Source organism: Monodon monoceros, unplaced genomic scaffold (genome assembly GCF_005190385.1).
Source record: "Monodon monoceros isolate NGI ecotype Baffin Bay Population unplaced genomic scaffold, NGI_Narwhal_1 Super_Scaffold_21, whole genome shotgun sequence".
NCBI lineage: Eukaryota > Metazoa > Chordata > Mammalia > Artiodactyla > Monodontidae > Monodon > Monodon monoceros.
Genome location: NW_021703778.1, coordinates 7358277 through 7377552, shown reverse-complemented (window position 1 = coordinate 7377552; position 19276 = coordinate 7358277). Strand labels below are relative to the sequence as shown.

The 19276-nt window shown below is 43.3% G+C and overlaps 1 protein-coding gene across 1 annotated transcript in view; it reads right to left on the bottom strand.

Annotated features, from left to right (window-relative positions):
* Nucleotides 1-19276, bottom strand: part of FAM107B (family with sequence similarity 107 member B) — a 218527-nt gene that overhangs the window by 121731 nt on the left and 77520 nt on the right. The window contains exon 2 of the mRNA XM_029238242.1: nt 14490-14550. Within this exon, the coding sequence (XP_029094075.1) occupies nt 14490-14550 (61 nt within the window). The remainder of the gene's footprint in view (nt 1-14489; nt 14551-19276) is intronic.

The window sequence follows — 19276 nt, the reverse complement described above, 5'->3', positions numbered from 1 at the left end:
CGGCCAGAGATCAAACCCGCACCCCCTGCATTGGAAGGCAAAGGCTTAACCACTGGACCGCCAGGGAAGTCCCCTACCCCTTATTGATAAAAAGAGATAAACGTAGAGCGTCTGGTCTAGTAGGAGCTCAATAAATATTAATTTCCTCACTTTGTTTGAATGGGCATAGGAGGCAAAGCTTGTCAGAGATTAATTATATATCAACTTGACTGAGCCATGGGTTGCCCAGATATTTGGCCAAACTCTATTCTGGGTGTTTCTGTGAGGGTTTTTAGATGAGACTCACATTTAAATCAGTAGGATGAGTAAAGCAGATTGCCCTCTTGAATGTGCGTGGGACTGTCTAATCAGCTGAGGCCATAAATAGAACAAAAAGACTGATCCTCCCCAGAGTAGGAGAGAATTTCTCCTGCCTTTGGACTCAAACTGAAACATCAGCTCTTCCTGGGTCTCGAGCCTGCTGGCCTTTGGACTGGCCTCTCCCATATCTGCAGATCTTCAGATCCTGGGTCTTGACCACCTCCAAATTTACGTGAGCCAGTTCCTTATCATAAAACCCTCTCTCTCTGTCTCTCCTCCCCATATGTATCTAAAAATTATTTTCATATATTTTATATGAAAATATATATATGTATAACTGAATCACCCTGCTGTACCCCTGAAGCATCGTAAATCAACTATACTTCAACTTTTAAAAAATAATAAATAAATAAAAATGTTAAGATTGAAAGAATCTTAAATGTATATACACATCCTATTGATTCTGTTTCTCTGGAGAACCCTGACTAATACAGCCTGGTACTTACTCATCAAAAGTCATGGGGAATCTGTTTACAACATCCTAAAAATAATAATCAGCCAAGATCTTCTTACAAGCAATTAGGTTCAAAATTGAAGATCCTGAGTGTGGTGGGGAGAGAGAACTCTGCCCTAGGAATCACTTAGTCACAGCAGAGCCCCAGCCTTGGGACTCAGGACACGTCCTTGGGGAATTCTGTACTTTCCACGACTGGGAGCTTTTTGTCCTTTCTGCCCTAGGGTGCAAAGCACTTTTTTGGCTACAAAAGGCTCCCTTATGGTCTGTCTCGCCTTCTCCACTTTGTATGTCTTTAATAAGTGTCAGTTCCACAGAAGGCAGTGGCTCTTTCTTTAAAAGTCAGAAATGATCCCCGATGGCTTGTCACCTGGCTATATTAAGAATGGCTTTTAGGTGTCTGCTCCCCGTTATTCTCAGCCAGCCCAAGAAAGAACACACTGTGGCTGTCTGCCTTTGGGGGGTGCTTCCTTTCCCACATCTCCAGTGATTTATAACTCGTTTTTCCTGGTTAACCATGACCATGGCCGTGACCATGCACACAGTCTACCCTGGATAGACTCAGCTCGTAGGGGATATGGCTATTAACGAGAAAGCCTGGCTCCCAGAGGGTTTGGCTACTGAGATGCATTTTTCTTTCTCTCTCATTTACTAGTGGAAAATACTGCCTGGGAGGAAAATAAGATAAACAGTGGCCTTTCAAATTTCCCCTAAGCTAGGGTTTATGTTTTACTTTTCCCAGATCCCAGATAAATTCCCTTCCTGGTTTCTGTTTTATGCCACTTTGGAGGACATATGTCAGGCTCTTAACACTGGTTAAAAATAGACCATTTGGATGGAAACAGAATATCATAACACAGCGGGGTTTTGCTGTTTCATTTTGTTGTTTTAATAAATGTAAGTTTAATCAAAAGAGCTAGATGAATCATCTTGGAGACTAAGTCCTCTGTTTGTCTACAGAGCAGATGTAACTTCTCAGCTCTCTTCACTCATAATCATTCTGCTTGATCACCCAGAAAGGTGGGTTCACCCTGTCTCCACCACTGCTCTCTCATGGGAAGAGTCAATTAAAGGGAACGTCTATAATTGTATGGTTTTATCTCTGTTTAGGCTATGATCTTGCTTGATAGTTACCTGGGTGCATGTCTTACATCCTCTGTCAAATTGACAACGCCCCCAAAGGTTACAGACATGTTTTTCCCACAAGACACACCACGGTCTGTAGACACATATAGGAGACCCTCAATTAGAAATATCTGTTGGTTAAACGAATAAGTGAATGAAAATATTTCAAAAGCTATAGAGATAAGAATTCTAGGGGCTGTTAGGCTCAATTATAATTAGCTGCCTGTTGCCAGCACTTTGAGCCAGATAGTCAATGTTACCAATTGATACCAGCCAATTGGTAGGTAAAGATGTATGACCATCTTCTCTAAGATCTCTGTTCTCACACAGGTTACTATTCAAAGATGAGGCAAGGCATTTCCAGTCAGCAAATTCTGAAGCCACGCTCCAGCTATGTGCTACGGCCTGTACAGATTTAACACTTTCTAAAATAGGGCTCTGCGGCCCCAACAGGAAGAGGATCAATGCCCCCAGTAAGGATGACTCTTTCTAGAACTTAGTATTTTGCTAGACTGAGGCAGTGTTGTAAGAAGATGCTTTATTTCCCCAGCCATCTTGTGCATTCAATCTCCTATTGACATGCTGACCTATATAAGGAATGAAGAATTTGGCTTCTGTGGAAAAACAAAGTTAAGAATGGGGTAAGAATGAACTCTTTGGGGGAAAAAGAGTCTACTAAACTTTTCCTTAAGAAATTTAGGTCATTTGAAATAATGTGCAAACACTAGCGTGTTTTTTTTTTTTTCATAAAAACTCAAATTTTTCCTCGGGCATCTCAGAATTTTCCATTTCTGGTCAACATCTGAAAGACAAAAGAGGAAGTGTGATCTGAGGTAATTATGGTCTGACCAGGAGCAAAACAGACCCCAGACCTCATGAGGAAGCTCCACCAAAAGAGGAACAGGGCCCTTTGACTTAGAAAACGAACGGCTGGGATTGAACGGCCCCCCTAATTCAGAGCAGGTGCAGCCACTCTGGCCACTTGCTGACAGGCGAGACGGAGGAGAGAAAACAAAAGGCAGGGACCGCGCTGAGGCTCAGAGGCTGTCGGAGGTTCCTGTTGCTAGGGAACCGCTTCCTGTGCGCTCACACACAGCTATTCACATATCACTAGAATAATCCTTCTCAGGCTCCGAAGGAAAGGAAAGAGCTCTCAAAGCTCAGACGTGACAGTAACACCAGGCAAGGTCTGGCTTTTCCAGCAGGCGCTGAAGAACCAAGGATGCCAGGAGAGAGCAAGAAGTGAATGGACATCTTGTTTTTATTCAAAGAGACAGAGGGCTAACCCCCTTCCCGCATTTATCTACCCCGATGTGTCAGATGCAAACAGTGACCACACACAAACACACGTGCACACACGATTTTACTATCAGTTTCTTGAGAGCAGAGAGCACGTTTCACTCATTTTCAGATGCCCGCATTCTCCCACACAGCGCTTTGCCCTCAGTTCTCCAAGTTCCTTGAATTCTATTCCTTCATTTCACAAAGAGTTACTGAGGATTTGGTTCTACACACACTGTGCCGAGTGCTAGGATGGAGACAAAGATGCACAGATACCATCCTCCCCTCAAGAAGCTTCCTGGTCTTGTAAGAGTAACACGAGTGACAATTAGGTTTGGCTACAAAGGACAGTGACAAAAATAACAGTGGTGTATATGAGATAGAAAGTTCTATTTTCTGGTTCTTACACATAAAAGAAAGGTCCAGAGTTGGTATTGAGCCCCAGGGACAAAGGCCTCTCCTGTGTTTTATCCCCACTATCCTTAACATGTGGTTTCATCCTCAAAGTTGCCACGTGGTCCAAGATGGCCACCATGATTACCCATCACTGTTCCAGACAGGAAGAAGGAAGGGTGTGCTCTCTTGAGGGAGATTTCTGGAAGCCCCGTGGTAGTAGATGCTACACTTGAAATCTTTTTATGAACAACATTAAAGCCCCTTCCCTTATGTTATTGTTTTGGGGGTTGTGAAATCAGTCTTATTTGTATACAGTTACTTTTTTTCATTACAAAACTTGTAGCATCTCATTATGGCAAATTTGGAAAATAGATTAATTCATCCCTAATTCCAACATGTATTTAAGAACCATGAAAATTTTTATTGCATACTTATGGTACTAGAAGCTAGGACTATAAAGGTAAACGACTACTGTGAGCATTCTGTTTCCTTTCCCTCCATTTTGTAAAGCTCTGCAAGCGATGCATTGGTTTTTGCGTTTTGTAGTTGTAATTATGGTAAATAATTTTATATCCTCTGTTTTTCACTTCACATTAAATCAATAGCTTTTCCGCATTTTACTATATGACTAAATTTTTAATAATTTAATAATATATACTCATAGTGAAAATTGAAATGTTATTTAAAAAATAAAAACAACCCAGTCAAAAAACAACAAGATACCTCTACACACCTACTAGAGTGGCCAAAATCCAAAACACTGACAACCCTAAATTCCGGCAAGGATGTGGACCAACATGCAATTTCATTCATTGCTGGTGGGAATACAAAATGGTACAGCTTGGAAGACAGTTCGGTGTTTTTTCTACAAAACAAAATACACTCTTACCATAGGATTGAGCAACTGTGCATAGGTGAATATAAGTATTGTATAAACAACTGGCAGGGGTAAGACATGTCCACACATGACTGTAAATCATGGGCCATAAGGGAGGTCTTGGTGAGATTACTTCTCGGTATGTCCTCCATTATTACATCAAGACTATAGAACTGAACTTGGACCTTCAAGCCTAGGTGTGATTTTAATAGATGAATAGATACTCTGTCAGTGGTGTGTAGGATGTTTAAGAGCAGGTGAAATATGGATGCACAGAGGCCTGTTAGGAAACTATTAAAATAGTTTGGACAAGAGGGAGTAATGACCCAAAAAGGAGTGTAACAGCAAGACTTAAAAAGTTGGAATAGATATGAGAAACATGACAAAGGAACTCAATAAGAAGGATACAGAGGTTAAGTAGAAAGAAGGAATCAAACCTGGCCTTGAAGCTTGAAACCAAGGTGGATAGTGACACCATAAACAGAAATCATACCGTTGGATAGAAGAACCAAGTTTTAGGGAAGTTTATTATTATTTTTGATTCTACCAGATTTAAATATAATGTCCCAATAGAGTTAAGTAGATTTAAAACACAGATACTCGGGACTTCCCTGGTGGCACAGTGGTTAAGAATCCACCTGCCAGTGCAGGGGACACGGGTTCGAGCCCTGGTCTGGGAAGATCCCACATGCCGCGGAGCAACTAAGCCCGTGCGCCACAACTACTGAGCCTGCGCTCTAGAGCCCACGAGCCACAACTACTGAGCCCGCGTGCCACAACTACTGAAGCCCACACGCCTAGAGCCTGTGCTCCGCAACAAGAGAAGCCACCGCAATAAGAAACCCATGCACCACAACGAAGAGGTGCCCCCACTCACCCCAACTAGAGAAAGCCCACGCGCAGCAACGAAGACCTAACGCAGCCAAAAATAAATAAATAAAATTAATTAATTAACTAAAAAAATAGAACATAGATTCTCAACTTCACCAAACTTTTTAAAAAAAAGTAAAGACTCTCATTTCTTTACTTCATCTCCATCAAAGCATGACTTTATATGCCCCGGGCAAATTCCAAGAACTCGTCCTACCCCGGCTCTCCCTTACAAGAAACCGGGAAGTTTAACCTTTCTAAAGGGCACCGGAGCTAAGATCCCTGCTGATAAACTTGCTCAAATCAGAAGGATATAAAATCAACCCTCTCATATGGTACTGCTCAGAAATTCTTAACTCTGTCCAGAAGACATTTGGTATTTGCAGAGTCGCTGAAATGGATAAGAGGGTAGGACTTTGGACTCAAGCAGACATGTGTTGGGATAAATGAACTCTTTAAACTTGAGTTCCCCTATCTGCATAGTGGGAATAATATAGTACCAATTCCATAGCGCTGTTAAGAGGATCAAATAAGAAATCCATGTAAAGCACTTAGCAAGGTCCCTAATGAATTGCAAGTATGTAATAAATGTTAGCTGGTATTATTGTTAAGTACCAGGTCGGCACGGTTACCAGGTGTTTTATGTTCAATTGTTAGAAAAGAACAATTCAGATGATGTGATCATGAATGTGCAAAACTCAAACATGGCAGCTGGACCACATTAACTAAGGATAAAATCAGTCGGTTGTAGGAGGTAAAGAACAGAGAAAGTTGTAGTCACCTGAAGGAAGTGATACAATTATCCATTTTCCTGAAGCCTTTTCAAATTGTCGGAAGGAACTACATACTGTGAACCCCTTAGAGCAGGGCAACTATGAGAAGAGTCTAGGCACAGGAAAAAATGGCAAAGCACGAACTTCTGGAAATGTGGCTATTAGGGTTGAGGGTAGTAACTGGTTCCAGGTGAACAAAAAAGCAAGAAGGCAAGACTTCAGGCCCTATCTCAGTACCCAGCAGCATAGCAGCAGGTTCCATACACCCTTGCTGAACACACAGACAGATGAACTGTGTGACCAAATGCATGGATGCCCCAGTGTTCACAGTGATGGCCAAATACCAGAATTGGGTCTTTGTGAAACCCTGACTTTTTGAGTCCTTGATCTGTTCTGCTTCTAGAGCTTGAAAAAAGCCAAGGGCAGTTTGTCCCTTTTGTCAACTTCTCCTTGGATAGGAAAGCTGAAAATTTCCACGATTACTATACACACAGGAGTCATGCTTGATCAAAATCCATGTAAAGGTGCTGGGTGCACAGCCAGATGGGCAAATGCTCACAAAGGGATGTTACATCAGGCCCGCTGAGCATAGGCAGAAACAGAAGTCTTTGGCTGCAACCCTTTCAGTGAGAACATGGTGGTTCCTCAGTTCCCACAAAAGGATGACCCAGAGGAGAAGACTGTGGCCCCTTAGGTGACCCTGAGTCCTCCAACGTCACGTGCCACCAAAGTGTGAGCTGGAATACACTTCTAGCGGTTCAGCCGCACCCCTCCGTTACGTGGTTCCTTCTCCTGGGGGTACCCTGCATAGCTGCCAAATGTTTGTAATCCTCCATTCCTGAAATCATGAGAGAAGAAACCATCGCTGCGGGGAAATTCAGAGAACTGTGTGAAGATCACTGGCCGAGGTAATTGCTCATCATCTTGAACAGCATTCCCTCCTGTTTCTATAGCAACAGCCCCTGCATCATCTTACCTGCTCCTCAAACCACAGGCAGGATGGGGAGGGAACATCTAGAGGATGCAACCCCAGCTGATTTTTTTTTATCACTTAAGGATGCAAGCCTGGTTTGACCAGTCTCTGGCCACATTTCTCGAGAGAAATCAGAACCTAGATTTTTACATGACATTTTCCACTTTTTAAACATTGACAACCGATTGAAAAAAAGTTTTAAAGACTGTGGGCCAAACAAAACACATCTATAAGCTGAGTTGGCCCTGTTTGTAACATCAGCCATAAGCAGTTAAAATCAACTTGCAGGAGTTTGGAATTACTCACTGTTTCTGAGTATCTGTGGAGCTCGTAGACCGAATATCAGCTCTTGGCTATAATTGGTTTGAGAAAGTTGTTCATTAACATTTTACTATCGTGTTTGATTGTCTCCTTCTCCCATCGTCTCTCCGTGACGAAGGATAAGGAACCAGAGGTGTCCTTTCCTAAGCTGTTTGGTTTTAACCAGATGATTATTCTTGCTCACATGGATGCAATCAGTAACTAAGCGGAACGTGTTAACCATCCCCAGTGAACAGGGAAGGACAGAGGGCTGCAGTCAGAAAACGGGAATTTTAAGAAGCTTGGCAATGCCACCATTTTGACCAGTTAATAAGGTAGTAATCAAAGCAGATATTTTGTATTTAGGTATTTAAAAAAAATTTTTTTTTGAAAGGTTTTCTTTTCTGAGATTTCAACCAGGCTCATGGATGCTTTCAAATATGTTACGATGAGTTCAGTGCAGAGACTGTCAAGGGACCCTCTCTTAGTTCGGATTCCTCGCAGGAGGTGGAGGATACACCAGGAGGGGAGTGGGGTGCAGAGATGGGAGGGGGGCAGCCGGCACTGGGCTTTATCCAGCCAGCTACTTCCGGGGGTGACTGGGGCTTGACTCCGCGGGGCAACCCTGGGAGCCGGCGTGGCCCATGCTCCGCAGCTCTGCTCCCCAAGGGGCCAGAGAGCAGAGGTAGCGGTTCATCAAGTCCCACCAGTGATCGCTCGAGGGCTGTTCCTGAGGGGTCTTAGAGCAGGTTCTGGAAGAGAAGGCCTCAGGCAGAGGCCTGCAGGTGCTGGAAGTGGGGCAGGTGTGCGCTGAAGTGGAAGGTGGGAGACAGGGCGCACCCCCAGCTTCATCCATCCCGCCTCCCCGGTCTTTGATGCGGACAATCACATTTTCCCAGTATTACATAAAGTGATGCCCCAAAGCAGCTGTAGGACAAGTCCCTCACTGTCTTCTTAACCATGTTGCTTGACCCTGTGCCCCCTTCAATATACAAATTCGGGAACAGTGGCCGATCCACCAGGAATCACTGAAGCGTGTAGCAAAGTACGGCTGCCATGAAGCCAAGTTGAGCTGGAGGTAGGGAGAGCAAGGAAATAAAGCAACTGATTTTAGGGGCCCCGGGACCAAAAATGCCGCTTTACTGAAACGTTTGCAGAGAAACACGGGTAAAGGGCAACAAAAACAATGACAACAACAATCTGTGAGATGTAAAAACTTCACGTTTTCTCTCCTCAGAGCCTTTGTGACAATAATCAGCCGGAATTTCTAGATGGTGATTTTTCCACTCCGCATATCCTGAGAACAGAAGGGAAGGTACACTCCCAGGAGAGAGCTGGGTGGGCATCCAACTACGTTGCATGCAACACAAGTGCCATCTTCTTATTCACGTGCGGGGAAGGGAAGTGGGAAGTGGGAAGGGGGTAGAGAGATTCCCCCAGGATGGAAACCTTTAAAGAGCATCGCTGTACAGTTTGATTTATTTAATGCACGTGCTACTTTAATCATTGCTGCTTTTGTATATTAATGTCACCTTCCCAATTCTTTGTCCTCTAAGGGGTTCTTACGAAGACCCAATAACACATTTTAACCAAACAACAAAGTAATAAAAGAAAGTGAAATAGGGTAGAAACACATCTTGTCACACACTCACACACACACACACACACACACACACACACACACACACACACACATTAGGCAATTCTGCTCCAAGTATTACCGCACTGAAGATTTCATTCCTGGTAACTGATTGATGTTATGACCTGGACGAACTTCTGGAAAGCTCTCTGACTGCATGTCCACTATGCTAAGGGGACATAGGATCGGATGGAGAGTAGTACAAGACAAAGCTGGCGGGGTGTCTCACCGCGCACATGCGCACAGTGTCAAAACCAACCAACAGTTGTGCAGGTGCATTTCTGCTTCTCCTCAAGGCACAGGTGCCCATCAATCCACAATGCATCAGGTATACCTTGAACACAGAGGACTAAAGCAAACCCTCATTTTCTTTAAACTTGTATTTTCCCATTTATAAACAATAAGCAGTCTGTTGAATTTCCTAAATAAAAGATCTGGAAACGATTAGCTCTCTGCCCATGGGTGGAGGAGAAAAAGCCAAGACTGCTCTCTGGGTGATGCTGAGGAGGACATATGCTGTGGTTTCAGAGACGTGGGTGGTACCATCACTTAAGAGCTTTTTGTCTAGGAGAGCGCTGAGAACTTGGAAACCCGATTTCCTCCATCTGACACCTTCTCGATGCAAAAGGTAGTGAGCTGGGAGCCGACAGACATATTTAATAGGCAGGCCAGGATGTCTCCCATCACCACAGACATGAAGCCTTCCGTGGCTGGCCACCCTCTCCTGACAGAGGCAAACAACACCCCCGGCCCCATCCACCCACCCCCAGTCACCAGAGAAACATCTCCTCGGATTCTAGGGCAAGTCCAGCTGACTTCACAGGTGAAGAAAACCCAGGCAAAAAAAAGACTTTTTCCTACTGACCCTGATAATGCAGAATCTGTAAGTAAATTCTGGAAACGTCTTCCTCTCTACGAATACGTGTTAGAGCCCATGACCTCCTGTCCAGTGGGGTTTTAGTTCTCGGAATAGGGAATGTGTCACCCTCAGAGGACTTTGTTCCTTTGATGAGCCTCCAGCAGCAAGCAGGTTGCTGCCATCATTGCTTCAGAAGAATGTACGTGATAGGTAACATCTAATCATTATTATTTGAAGTAGACACGGTTATAGTGGGATTCCTTAGACTAAAATAAAAGTATGGTAGCAAAGTCCCATAAAGGGGTTTAAGGATAAGGACTTTGGGCTTCCCTGGTGGCGCAGTGGTTGAGAGTCCGCCTGCCGATGCAGGGGACTCATCTTCCCGGACGGGTTCGTGCCCCGGTCCGGGAAGATCCCACATGCTGTGGAGCGGCTGGGCCCGTGAGCCATGGCCGCTGAGCCTGCGTGTCCGGAGCCTGTGCTCCGCAACGGGAGAGGCCACAACAGTGAGAGGCCCACGTGCCGCAAAAAAAAAAAAAAACGATAAGGACTTTGCTGAAAGTCATCTACAAACCCCAGTAGCATTTTCTCTAATAAAAGGCCTCCCAGGAATCCTCAGATTATCTGTTCCAAGTTTCAGAGAATGGAAAGAAAGTAAATTCAGGATAAAGGAGGTGCACCACGCTCCTGTTTTCTAACTTCCCCACCTGAACAATTTTCTATTCATTGGCTGGAGCCTCAGAAAGATCAGTGAGGAAGATAACTTTTTGGCGTGATCAGAATGGAGTTTGACTGAAATACGGTTGGCTGGGCCAGAAACCTCATTTGGACGGTTCTACTATGATGTGAAAGTAAAAGCAGACATTTTGTCTGAATTATCAGAGGCTCGGTCTCATTTTCGTCACCTCCCAGGGCTCTCAGCCAGAAAGCCTGACTTCTGAGTCTCCTCGGGGGCCCAGCCTCACACACACAGTAACATCACGTCGCTTAAGAAGCTGCAGAGTGGAACCCTGGTCTCACTTCCCCAGAAAGGTTACAAAAAATACATATATTTTTCCCTCATCGCATCCATTTTTAGTTAAAGAACTGTAACCGTTTGGGGTTCGTTACTTTACACTTGAAGAACCTACAAACCACAGGAAATGAAAATTTGACTAAGTGCAGATGACACAGACAGCCACCTCTGAAAGTGTGCTGGGGCCCACTCCACCCTAGGTGACCTTTAGCAAAAGGAGAACATTCAGATGAAATTCTTTGACAGTCATAAAATGGTTTCTCGCCTCTTATGAACAAAGTGTTGCAATCTTGGGGCCCTAACAGCACAGGGTGAATGCAAACTAAAAGCTAATAAGGATTCCATAAAGTCTTCCTGGATTTTAAACACATTTAAAATTGTTTCAGCATTCAAAAGTACTTGGCTTTGCTTCTAAAGCAATGCGTGGCAAGAGACGTGGCAAGATAGAGCCAACATTTTTAAAACACATATTACTTTTTTTTTTTTTTTGGGAAACATAGCCATCAGAAAGGATCCAATTAATTTTTAAAAAGATTTCTTTCAAGAAAGCATAGTTGTCCCATAGATTGGTCTCATTGCCCACAAGGGAATGAATGAATGAATAAATTAAGATATGATGGGCCACCTCTGAAAAGTTGTTCATCTCCCTCTTTCTAGAAAACTGGTACTACATAATATCTTTTCCTTTGGCTACAAATAAGATTAGCCTAAGCAAGATCTGTTGCTTTTTCCTGTCAGCTATATACCTGAGTCTCTGTACTAAGAAAAGTAATGCTCAGTTTTCATCTTATTCAATATCGATGCCTTTTATAAGCTGTTGTATGTGTGTGTGATTCTTGCCTTGTTCCAAGGGCCTTTCAGTAGAATAAAAAGAGATTAAATGAAGGCGGATCATATAATTTCTTCCCTACAATAAAAAGTCAGAGCAATCACAGGAGGCTCTGGGAAAGGAACACATTCCATGGAGAAGAAAAACGGAAAGAGCAATTATCCAGGGAAAGAAGGACCTGAGAGAGAGGGGGGCCTGAGCCATGCAGACCAAAAATCTGACAACTCTGATACAGTAGCTGCTTAGAAACAAGGCATACACCCAGGTGAGAACGTGTAGACTAGTTCCTACCCTGTCCTCAGCACCTTCCAATAACTGGCTTATTGGGTCACGTTGTCAGGCTTCAAACCGTGCCTTCTTGGTGACGTAGAGTTCTCCCTGGTTGGAATTACAGCCTCCTCCTTGTCACTATCAGTAAAGCATCTTTGCTTTTTTTTCCTCTATTATATGAGCAACATCACGGCCGCATCAAAGGATCTCTTAAGTATATGGAAACCTCTTCACCATAATACCTCCATCTCACCACCAGTTTTCATGGGTCCAGTACTTCATTCTTCCTTGTCTGTGCAGAGTGATAAGCTTAACCCCAGTTTAGCTTCCCATCCTTTTCTTTACTTTTGCCTTGAATATTGTATCAGAAGGATATAATAATTCTTTAAAATGGCGCTTTCGATAAAGGATCTAACCTCACTTGTAAACAGACATAATCCCTGCTCCGAAGGAACACACAGTCTGATGGAATCTTCGTTGCATGGCCCCATAACTCAGGGCCATCCAATGCTCAGGTTGAGAAAGTGTGTAACTAGGCATCGTGGTTGGAGCCAGAAATGCCCCTGTTCTTTAATTGTTTGCTGGTGTTTAAAATCCCTCTAACACCACCACATTGTTTTCATTCCACAGGTAGATTTGTGGCTTAAAATACCAACAGGCTGAACAAGAAGCAACACAATGATGTGAATTAACATGCACCGAGGTGTATGAGCCTGACTGCATGTCCTTCTGAAGGTAGAGAAACTGGGGGATGAGGTAGTGGGGAGCAACCCCACTGAAGAGGTTCAGGGCACCAGAAGGGCCGGCTGGAGGTAAAGGTAAACCTCATCCATCTAATGAAACTTGCCAACGCTGGTCTTGCTGAAATGAAGCACCAGGTGACAGCAACCCATGCTGTATCACATTAAAAGGGACTTGTTACAAATGGGCTACTCTATCTGCTCAGCTACATCACCCATAAAGTCAAGGGGGGACGCTACCTGATTCTGAGTAGGCATTAGGGTTCTGTCTATTACAGGCAGGTCATATTAAACAAAACCTCAAACGTACATAGATGCCGAATTATTAGAGCTCAAAGGACAGGTAACGATGGCGGTAAAATTTAAATACACTCCCAATTAACCCGTCATTGTCCCCTGGGTGGCCCCTGCAAATATAAATTATAGACCTCAGGATAAGGTGACAGCTGCCAAAGGATCAGGTCATCAGCAAAAAAATGGGCAGAACTCCAAATAGGTATCACTTTGGATTCAACTTACAGTATTTGGTTTTCACTTTATAAACACACCAGCTAACGTGTCTCTCTTCACAAATGGATTTCGTATCTCTCCTTCCAGACCCAACTCCTATGCCACAATCTCTTGAGAGGACAGTAAGTAAAGAAACCAATCAACAGAAAGATGATTTGGGATCCTAATAAGTGTTACGGAAAAAATAAAAACGGGCAATGGGATGAAGAGTGATTTCAAGGAATGACAAGGTAGCTTCTGGGACTGTACATTCCAGCTGAGAACTACCTGAAGAGAAGGAGTCAGTCATGCAAAGATCTGCAAGGGGAGAGAATCAGAAGAGGCCTGCAACTAAAGCAATGTCTGTTACTGGCGAGGGTAGACACTTGGGAGGGCTGTAGAGGGAGATGCTAGAGCTGGATAATTGCTAATTGTCTCTCCTCCATGTAAATCAGAGCAGGGTGCCAACTTCCCCCCCCTCACTGTGCATAATCTTTTTGTTACCATTTTTATTTTCTTAATTCTGCTCCCTGATTTTCATTGAATTACAAGAACATGACCCTCTATGAGCAGCCAACACATCTGGAGCCCTCTTCTAACCCCTCATCATATAAAACACCAAATTAAAGCCATTGGAAAATAGAAGCTGAGAGTATTAAGATTTAGCTTTCATTATTATGAGGTCCATTCAACTAATGTTTATTTTTATGACCATTACATCTCATTATCATTACTGATCATAGGCAGAAGCTAAGTTATAAACTCATGATTTGTTTCTTTCCATATTATCTTAATCGAAGTCCTATTATGGGGTAAATAGCTTTAGCAAAGCTGCATATTTAACTATACACTAACAAAAAAACCAGCAAATGCATCTAGATAGCATTTTCCAAGGTAATCATAAATACTCTAGTAAAAAACTCACGACTTATTTTAGTACTACTGAATTTGAAATTTCTTCATTACCATCATCTACTTCATTGCAAGTATTTGTTCAGCAAGAACTGAAATCAATAAAAGAAAGAAGAAGAAAAAGAAAAGAAGCTATTTTCTGCATCATGACCAGATTATCCAGATGTCGTGCCTGGAATAGATCACAAGTGACATTTCTAGTCATGTTTCCAATCACTGGGAACATACAGATTTTCCTTTGCAATCTGCCGAGCTTTCGGATTCTGCGAGCCTTGCTGTCAACAATAGTAGCCCAGAAAAGGAGGCACTGCCCTGAATGGACTCTACCTGCTGCCATCTTCCGTTCCAACCCGAGGCATTGTGGTTCTTTTGGGGATCCCTCTTCTTCCTGAATTCCAGTCCCACAGACCAGAAAAACAGGGAGAAAAGAAAAACAATGCATTAATTTACAGCAACACTTTTTGCAAACCAACTAATTAATATGAGATGAAGCTCTGAAAAAACTAGACCACGCCCTTATGAACTGAGGCTTCAGAGAAGCAACAAATTCAACAACAGCTATTAAGAAGAATAACTATGTGGGTGCTGGGTTACAAACTCCACGGTGCCATTCACGTGGAAGCATGTGACGGTTGCCCCTGGAATTGTACAACCCAGATGTTTTCTGTGACTAATACATTTGGGGACATCAGTTACTTAAACACAGTGGGGTGGGTTTCTCTGTGGGAGAACATTTCTGCAAGTACATATGATGCAACGAAGAGAATTATGTTTCCTTTTTCACAATTGAAAAGGCTGATTTCGTGTGCCTTAGAAAATTCTATCCCGGCTCACAGTTATTTTTATCTCTGGGAAGGTGAGCAAACGCATTCTTCTCTGAGTTCTGGTATGACATTCTTTAATGACAATGTTAACTCCTATAGCATTGGTCAAAGTAGGTCCAGCTAGGAGGGGCAGGTGGGGAGGTGTAAATTAAGAGGAATGTCTACATGGGGCTTTTCTAATTTTGTCTGCAAGGTGATTTTATGCTGATACCTTTACTTATTTTTTTTCTTCTTTGAACATATATTCGTTGAGTTTCTGTATGAACTAAATCTATGGGACCTTAATCTTTAGGAAAGATTCCTTCCAACATCTCATGAATGCATTATACTGTAGCTAGTTCTCTACTCAGCTTCCTCCCTAGGCTGGCACCCTTTCTGCACATACTTTGTTCTTCCTAAGAATTTAGCGCAATGGAAGATATTCTGGACCAAAATGAAGCATATGCGTGTAGGGTTCCATAAATGATAATGACTCTCTAACCAGAGTGGAACAATGGAACTCAAAAACTGACATTATTTATCATAGGAGCCCAATTTGTTCTAAGTGTGCAGCTCCTAGGTAACATCTCATCTGGCTGAGAAACCACCAGACTCTCACACTTGCTTAGTAAGATAAATAAATATCCTTTTTAATTCATAAAGATTAGTTTCATTAAATCACCATCAGTATCAACTCAGAAAGGAATTGATTTCACCTGTGTTTTTGGGAACACATTGTTTTTTTTTTTCAGAGATCAAAAGTCATCTTCAAATGTTTACCACCAGGGACCGGTTTCAAAAATTTTTCCTACTTTTAAAACCCATGAAATTGTATTGACATGGGCATTTTGGTCAAACAGGCCTTCGGTCCCATTATCTAGATTTTATACATTACAAGAAATTTTAATGACAGTTGCTTCCACAATTACATTTCTAAAAAGATGTGAATTAATAGATACCAAGGACATGTAAATGATAGAAAAGCCCCATTACACAGCAACTAAATGCAGCAAATAATTTCTTGTTTCACAAGGCCCAACAGAATAAAAACGTGAGGAGTTATTTTATAATAGAGCCACAGGGAAAGTCTCTCAACACACCAAAATAATCTAAATAAAGTTGTTTCATGGATGAAAGGATTCTCCTTTGAGCCAATAGGACTGTTTACTTTTTACATTGCTCTGAATTCCAGAACTGTGAAATAACTCAGCCCTTTAACTTTCTTCCAAGCATATTTATTACTTCATTTTAAGTTTCCCCTCCCCCAGTCTTCTCATTAATTAGTAAAAATTGCAAAGCCCTGGAAGGATCTGCAGATGGAAGGGTATTTGGAATCCGTCTGGCCAGAGAGCTCTCAGCATAGAATAAACAAGCATCTGTCTTCAATAGTATAAACTATGTTCTATTTAGAGAAAAAAGGCTGAGCTCCGTAGATTCTTGAGTTTCTTCTCTTCAGTGCAAGTCTGTGATTTGCTGAATTTGTTCTTACTGGCTTTTTCCCAGCAAAGCTAGAATAAAATGACAACAGTCCAACTGTAGTAGACATCTGTTGATGTTGCTGCCTGGCATTCACTCACACTTTCTAATAAGTGTGTCCTGATTTCCTCTTTCAAGTCATCCTTTCCACCTCCTAATGAATTGTGGTTCCTATGAAACCACCTCAGTACACACACACACACACACACACACACACACACACACACACACCCCTCCCTCCTCACCGCTCCAGGGGTGGTCATGTGACCCGGGGCTGCGCCCATCAGTCTGCTGCCTTTCCCTGTGATTGGTGCAGAGTGGTCATGTGACCCCATCTGGGCTAATGAGAGATTTTCTCTGCGCTTCCAGGAATAGGCTTCTATTCTTACCCACTGGTCCCAAATCCTGAGACAACTGTGGAGTGAGGGTTGGGCTGCTGCTGTCACATGCAGCTGGGACAGAAGCCCACACAAAGGAAGGAAGAGCCAAGAGATGGACTGATACTGAGTCCTGATGATATCATTAGGGCCCCTGATCCAGCCATGCCTGAAGCGAGCTTAACCACGGACTTTTGGGCCTAAGTGAGCAATTATATTTCTTTTTCTTTTTAAAAATACAGCCAAGACTTCCCTGGTGGTCCAGTGGTTAAGAATCCGTGCTTCCAGGGCAGGGGGCATGAGTTTGATCCCTGTTTTGGGAACTAAGATCCCACATGCTGTGTGGTGCAAAAAAAAAAAAAAAAAATACAGCCAGGGTTCAAATCCCGCTCTGCCGTGTAGGAACTCTGTGAGCCTCAGTTTCCCCATCAACGCTAATCAATGTAATAGTTTATGTTTTTGTGGGGCTGCTGTGAAGATCAAATGAGGTGATGGATATAAGAATACCACATGACTCACTATTAATATGAGATGGGGCGGCTCTTGTCTGCCCAGCCAGCAGCCACCCACCCCCTTCTGGTAAAAGCTGCTATCCCCTGGCCACAGGGTTAACCCAGGCAAGAGGGTATAACCTAATTCAGGCTAGTTAGAGTGAGGAGGTTGGGATGTTTCAGCTTGGTTGGTGGATGTCCTACAGTCTTGAACCCCTCAGGATGCAGCCCCAGAGCTAGTGATCGTCACATCACATGAGATACCTCAAGAGAATGAACCCAGCATGCGGTGAGATGCAAAGGCAAAAGGAAGAGAAAGGGCTCTGATACCATGTGTCCCAGAGTCCTGCAACTTGTCTTTACTCAGTTGTGGTTTGTTGTTTATTTCCCCATTCCTCTGCCATCTGCCTGATAGCTTAGGTTTGCCGCCTAACTTCTTCCAGCTCAGGGAATGCCCTTCAGATAACTGTAGATGCAGGGGAGCCCAGAAAGATGGGAGGAGTCATCTTAACCACTTCAAAATCTCGCTCCCGCCACCACTGGGTCCATGGTGAATATTCCTCATGAGTAAAACCTGCAATTCACCCAAGATCAGGGATACTGGGACCTTGACCAGAAATTTGCATTATTCCCTGTCTACGTGGTGCCAGAAAGTCCTAGGTGCTTTTCCCAGTCTGCTTGTTGGAAACCTAAGTAGCTACAGCAAAAGAGGAGGTGTATTGGATCGCATGCTTTTGTAAAGCTGTAGTTCTCGAACTTTGATGTGTACGCAATCACCTGGAGAGTGTGGCACAAATACAGAGGGTCCAACCCCTTCCCACTTCAACATCCCTAGGCCTCTGGATTCTTCATTAGCGCTTCCAGTGATGCTGACACACACTCAAGCTTGAGAATCACCGTTGTAAAGGATGAAAATTTGTTCTGGTACTCAGACAGTATCACCAGGGTCCTCTCTTTCTCTCAGTCTCTCCGTTTGTCTGTTTCTGTCTGTGTGTCACTTCCCAGGCTCCTCCTTCATTGCACAGACAGGAGCTCTGGGGCCACATCCTTTCAGCTCATGTTTCAAAGGGGGACAAGAAGCGTTTCAGGCCCTGCATTCATAATGCAGTCAGCCCTCTGTATCAGTGGATTCAACCAACTGCAGATCGAATTTCAGAAACCTTTTTATATAAGGGACATGAATATCTGTGGGGATCAGGGGGTCCTGGAACCAATCCCCCTGTGGATACTGAGGGACGACTATGTAGAGTTCTAAGGGAAGCTTCCTATTGCTCTATCTTGGGTCATGTGCACATGCCTGTCAGGGAATGGGGACCCTGATCTTCCAGACCTACATCACTGCCCATCCTGTGAGCCACTGGAGGGACGGGGTGCTGCAGTTGGAAGCCTCACCAGAACCTCAGAGAATGGGGAAGGTGCAGTTCCCCAAGGGAAGGAAGGATGCTGGTTACACTGCTGTTCAAAATATAGACTCCAAGTAGACAATTATCCAAAGCCACAGGACTGAAAATACCTACTGCTTATTTAGTGGCTAGCCTGTGCCAGCAGCTTCATGTATGTTACATGTAACATGGGATGACATTCAAAATAGTTAACAGCCTGTATGGTACAGGCCACCAACTAATCAGATTGTGGAGGTTCCCAGAGGTCCCTGGAGTACAGGCATTAACTCTTTACTTCCTGGAGCATGCAGAGTTCAGGGGTCGGGGGAGAGGAGTGATGTGGGAAATGGATGCCACTCAAGGGCTTGGGCAGCAGTTATTTACCAGTTGAAACAAAGGTTTTAATATTTTAACAGCCGATATTTATTTATTTATTTTTATTGACGTATAGTTGATTTACAATGTTATACCAATCTCTGCTGGACAGCAAAGTGACTCAATTTTACACATATATACATTCTTTTTTAAAAATATTCTTTTCCATGATGGTTTATCCCAGAAGATTGGATATATCCCCTGTGCTAT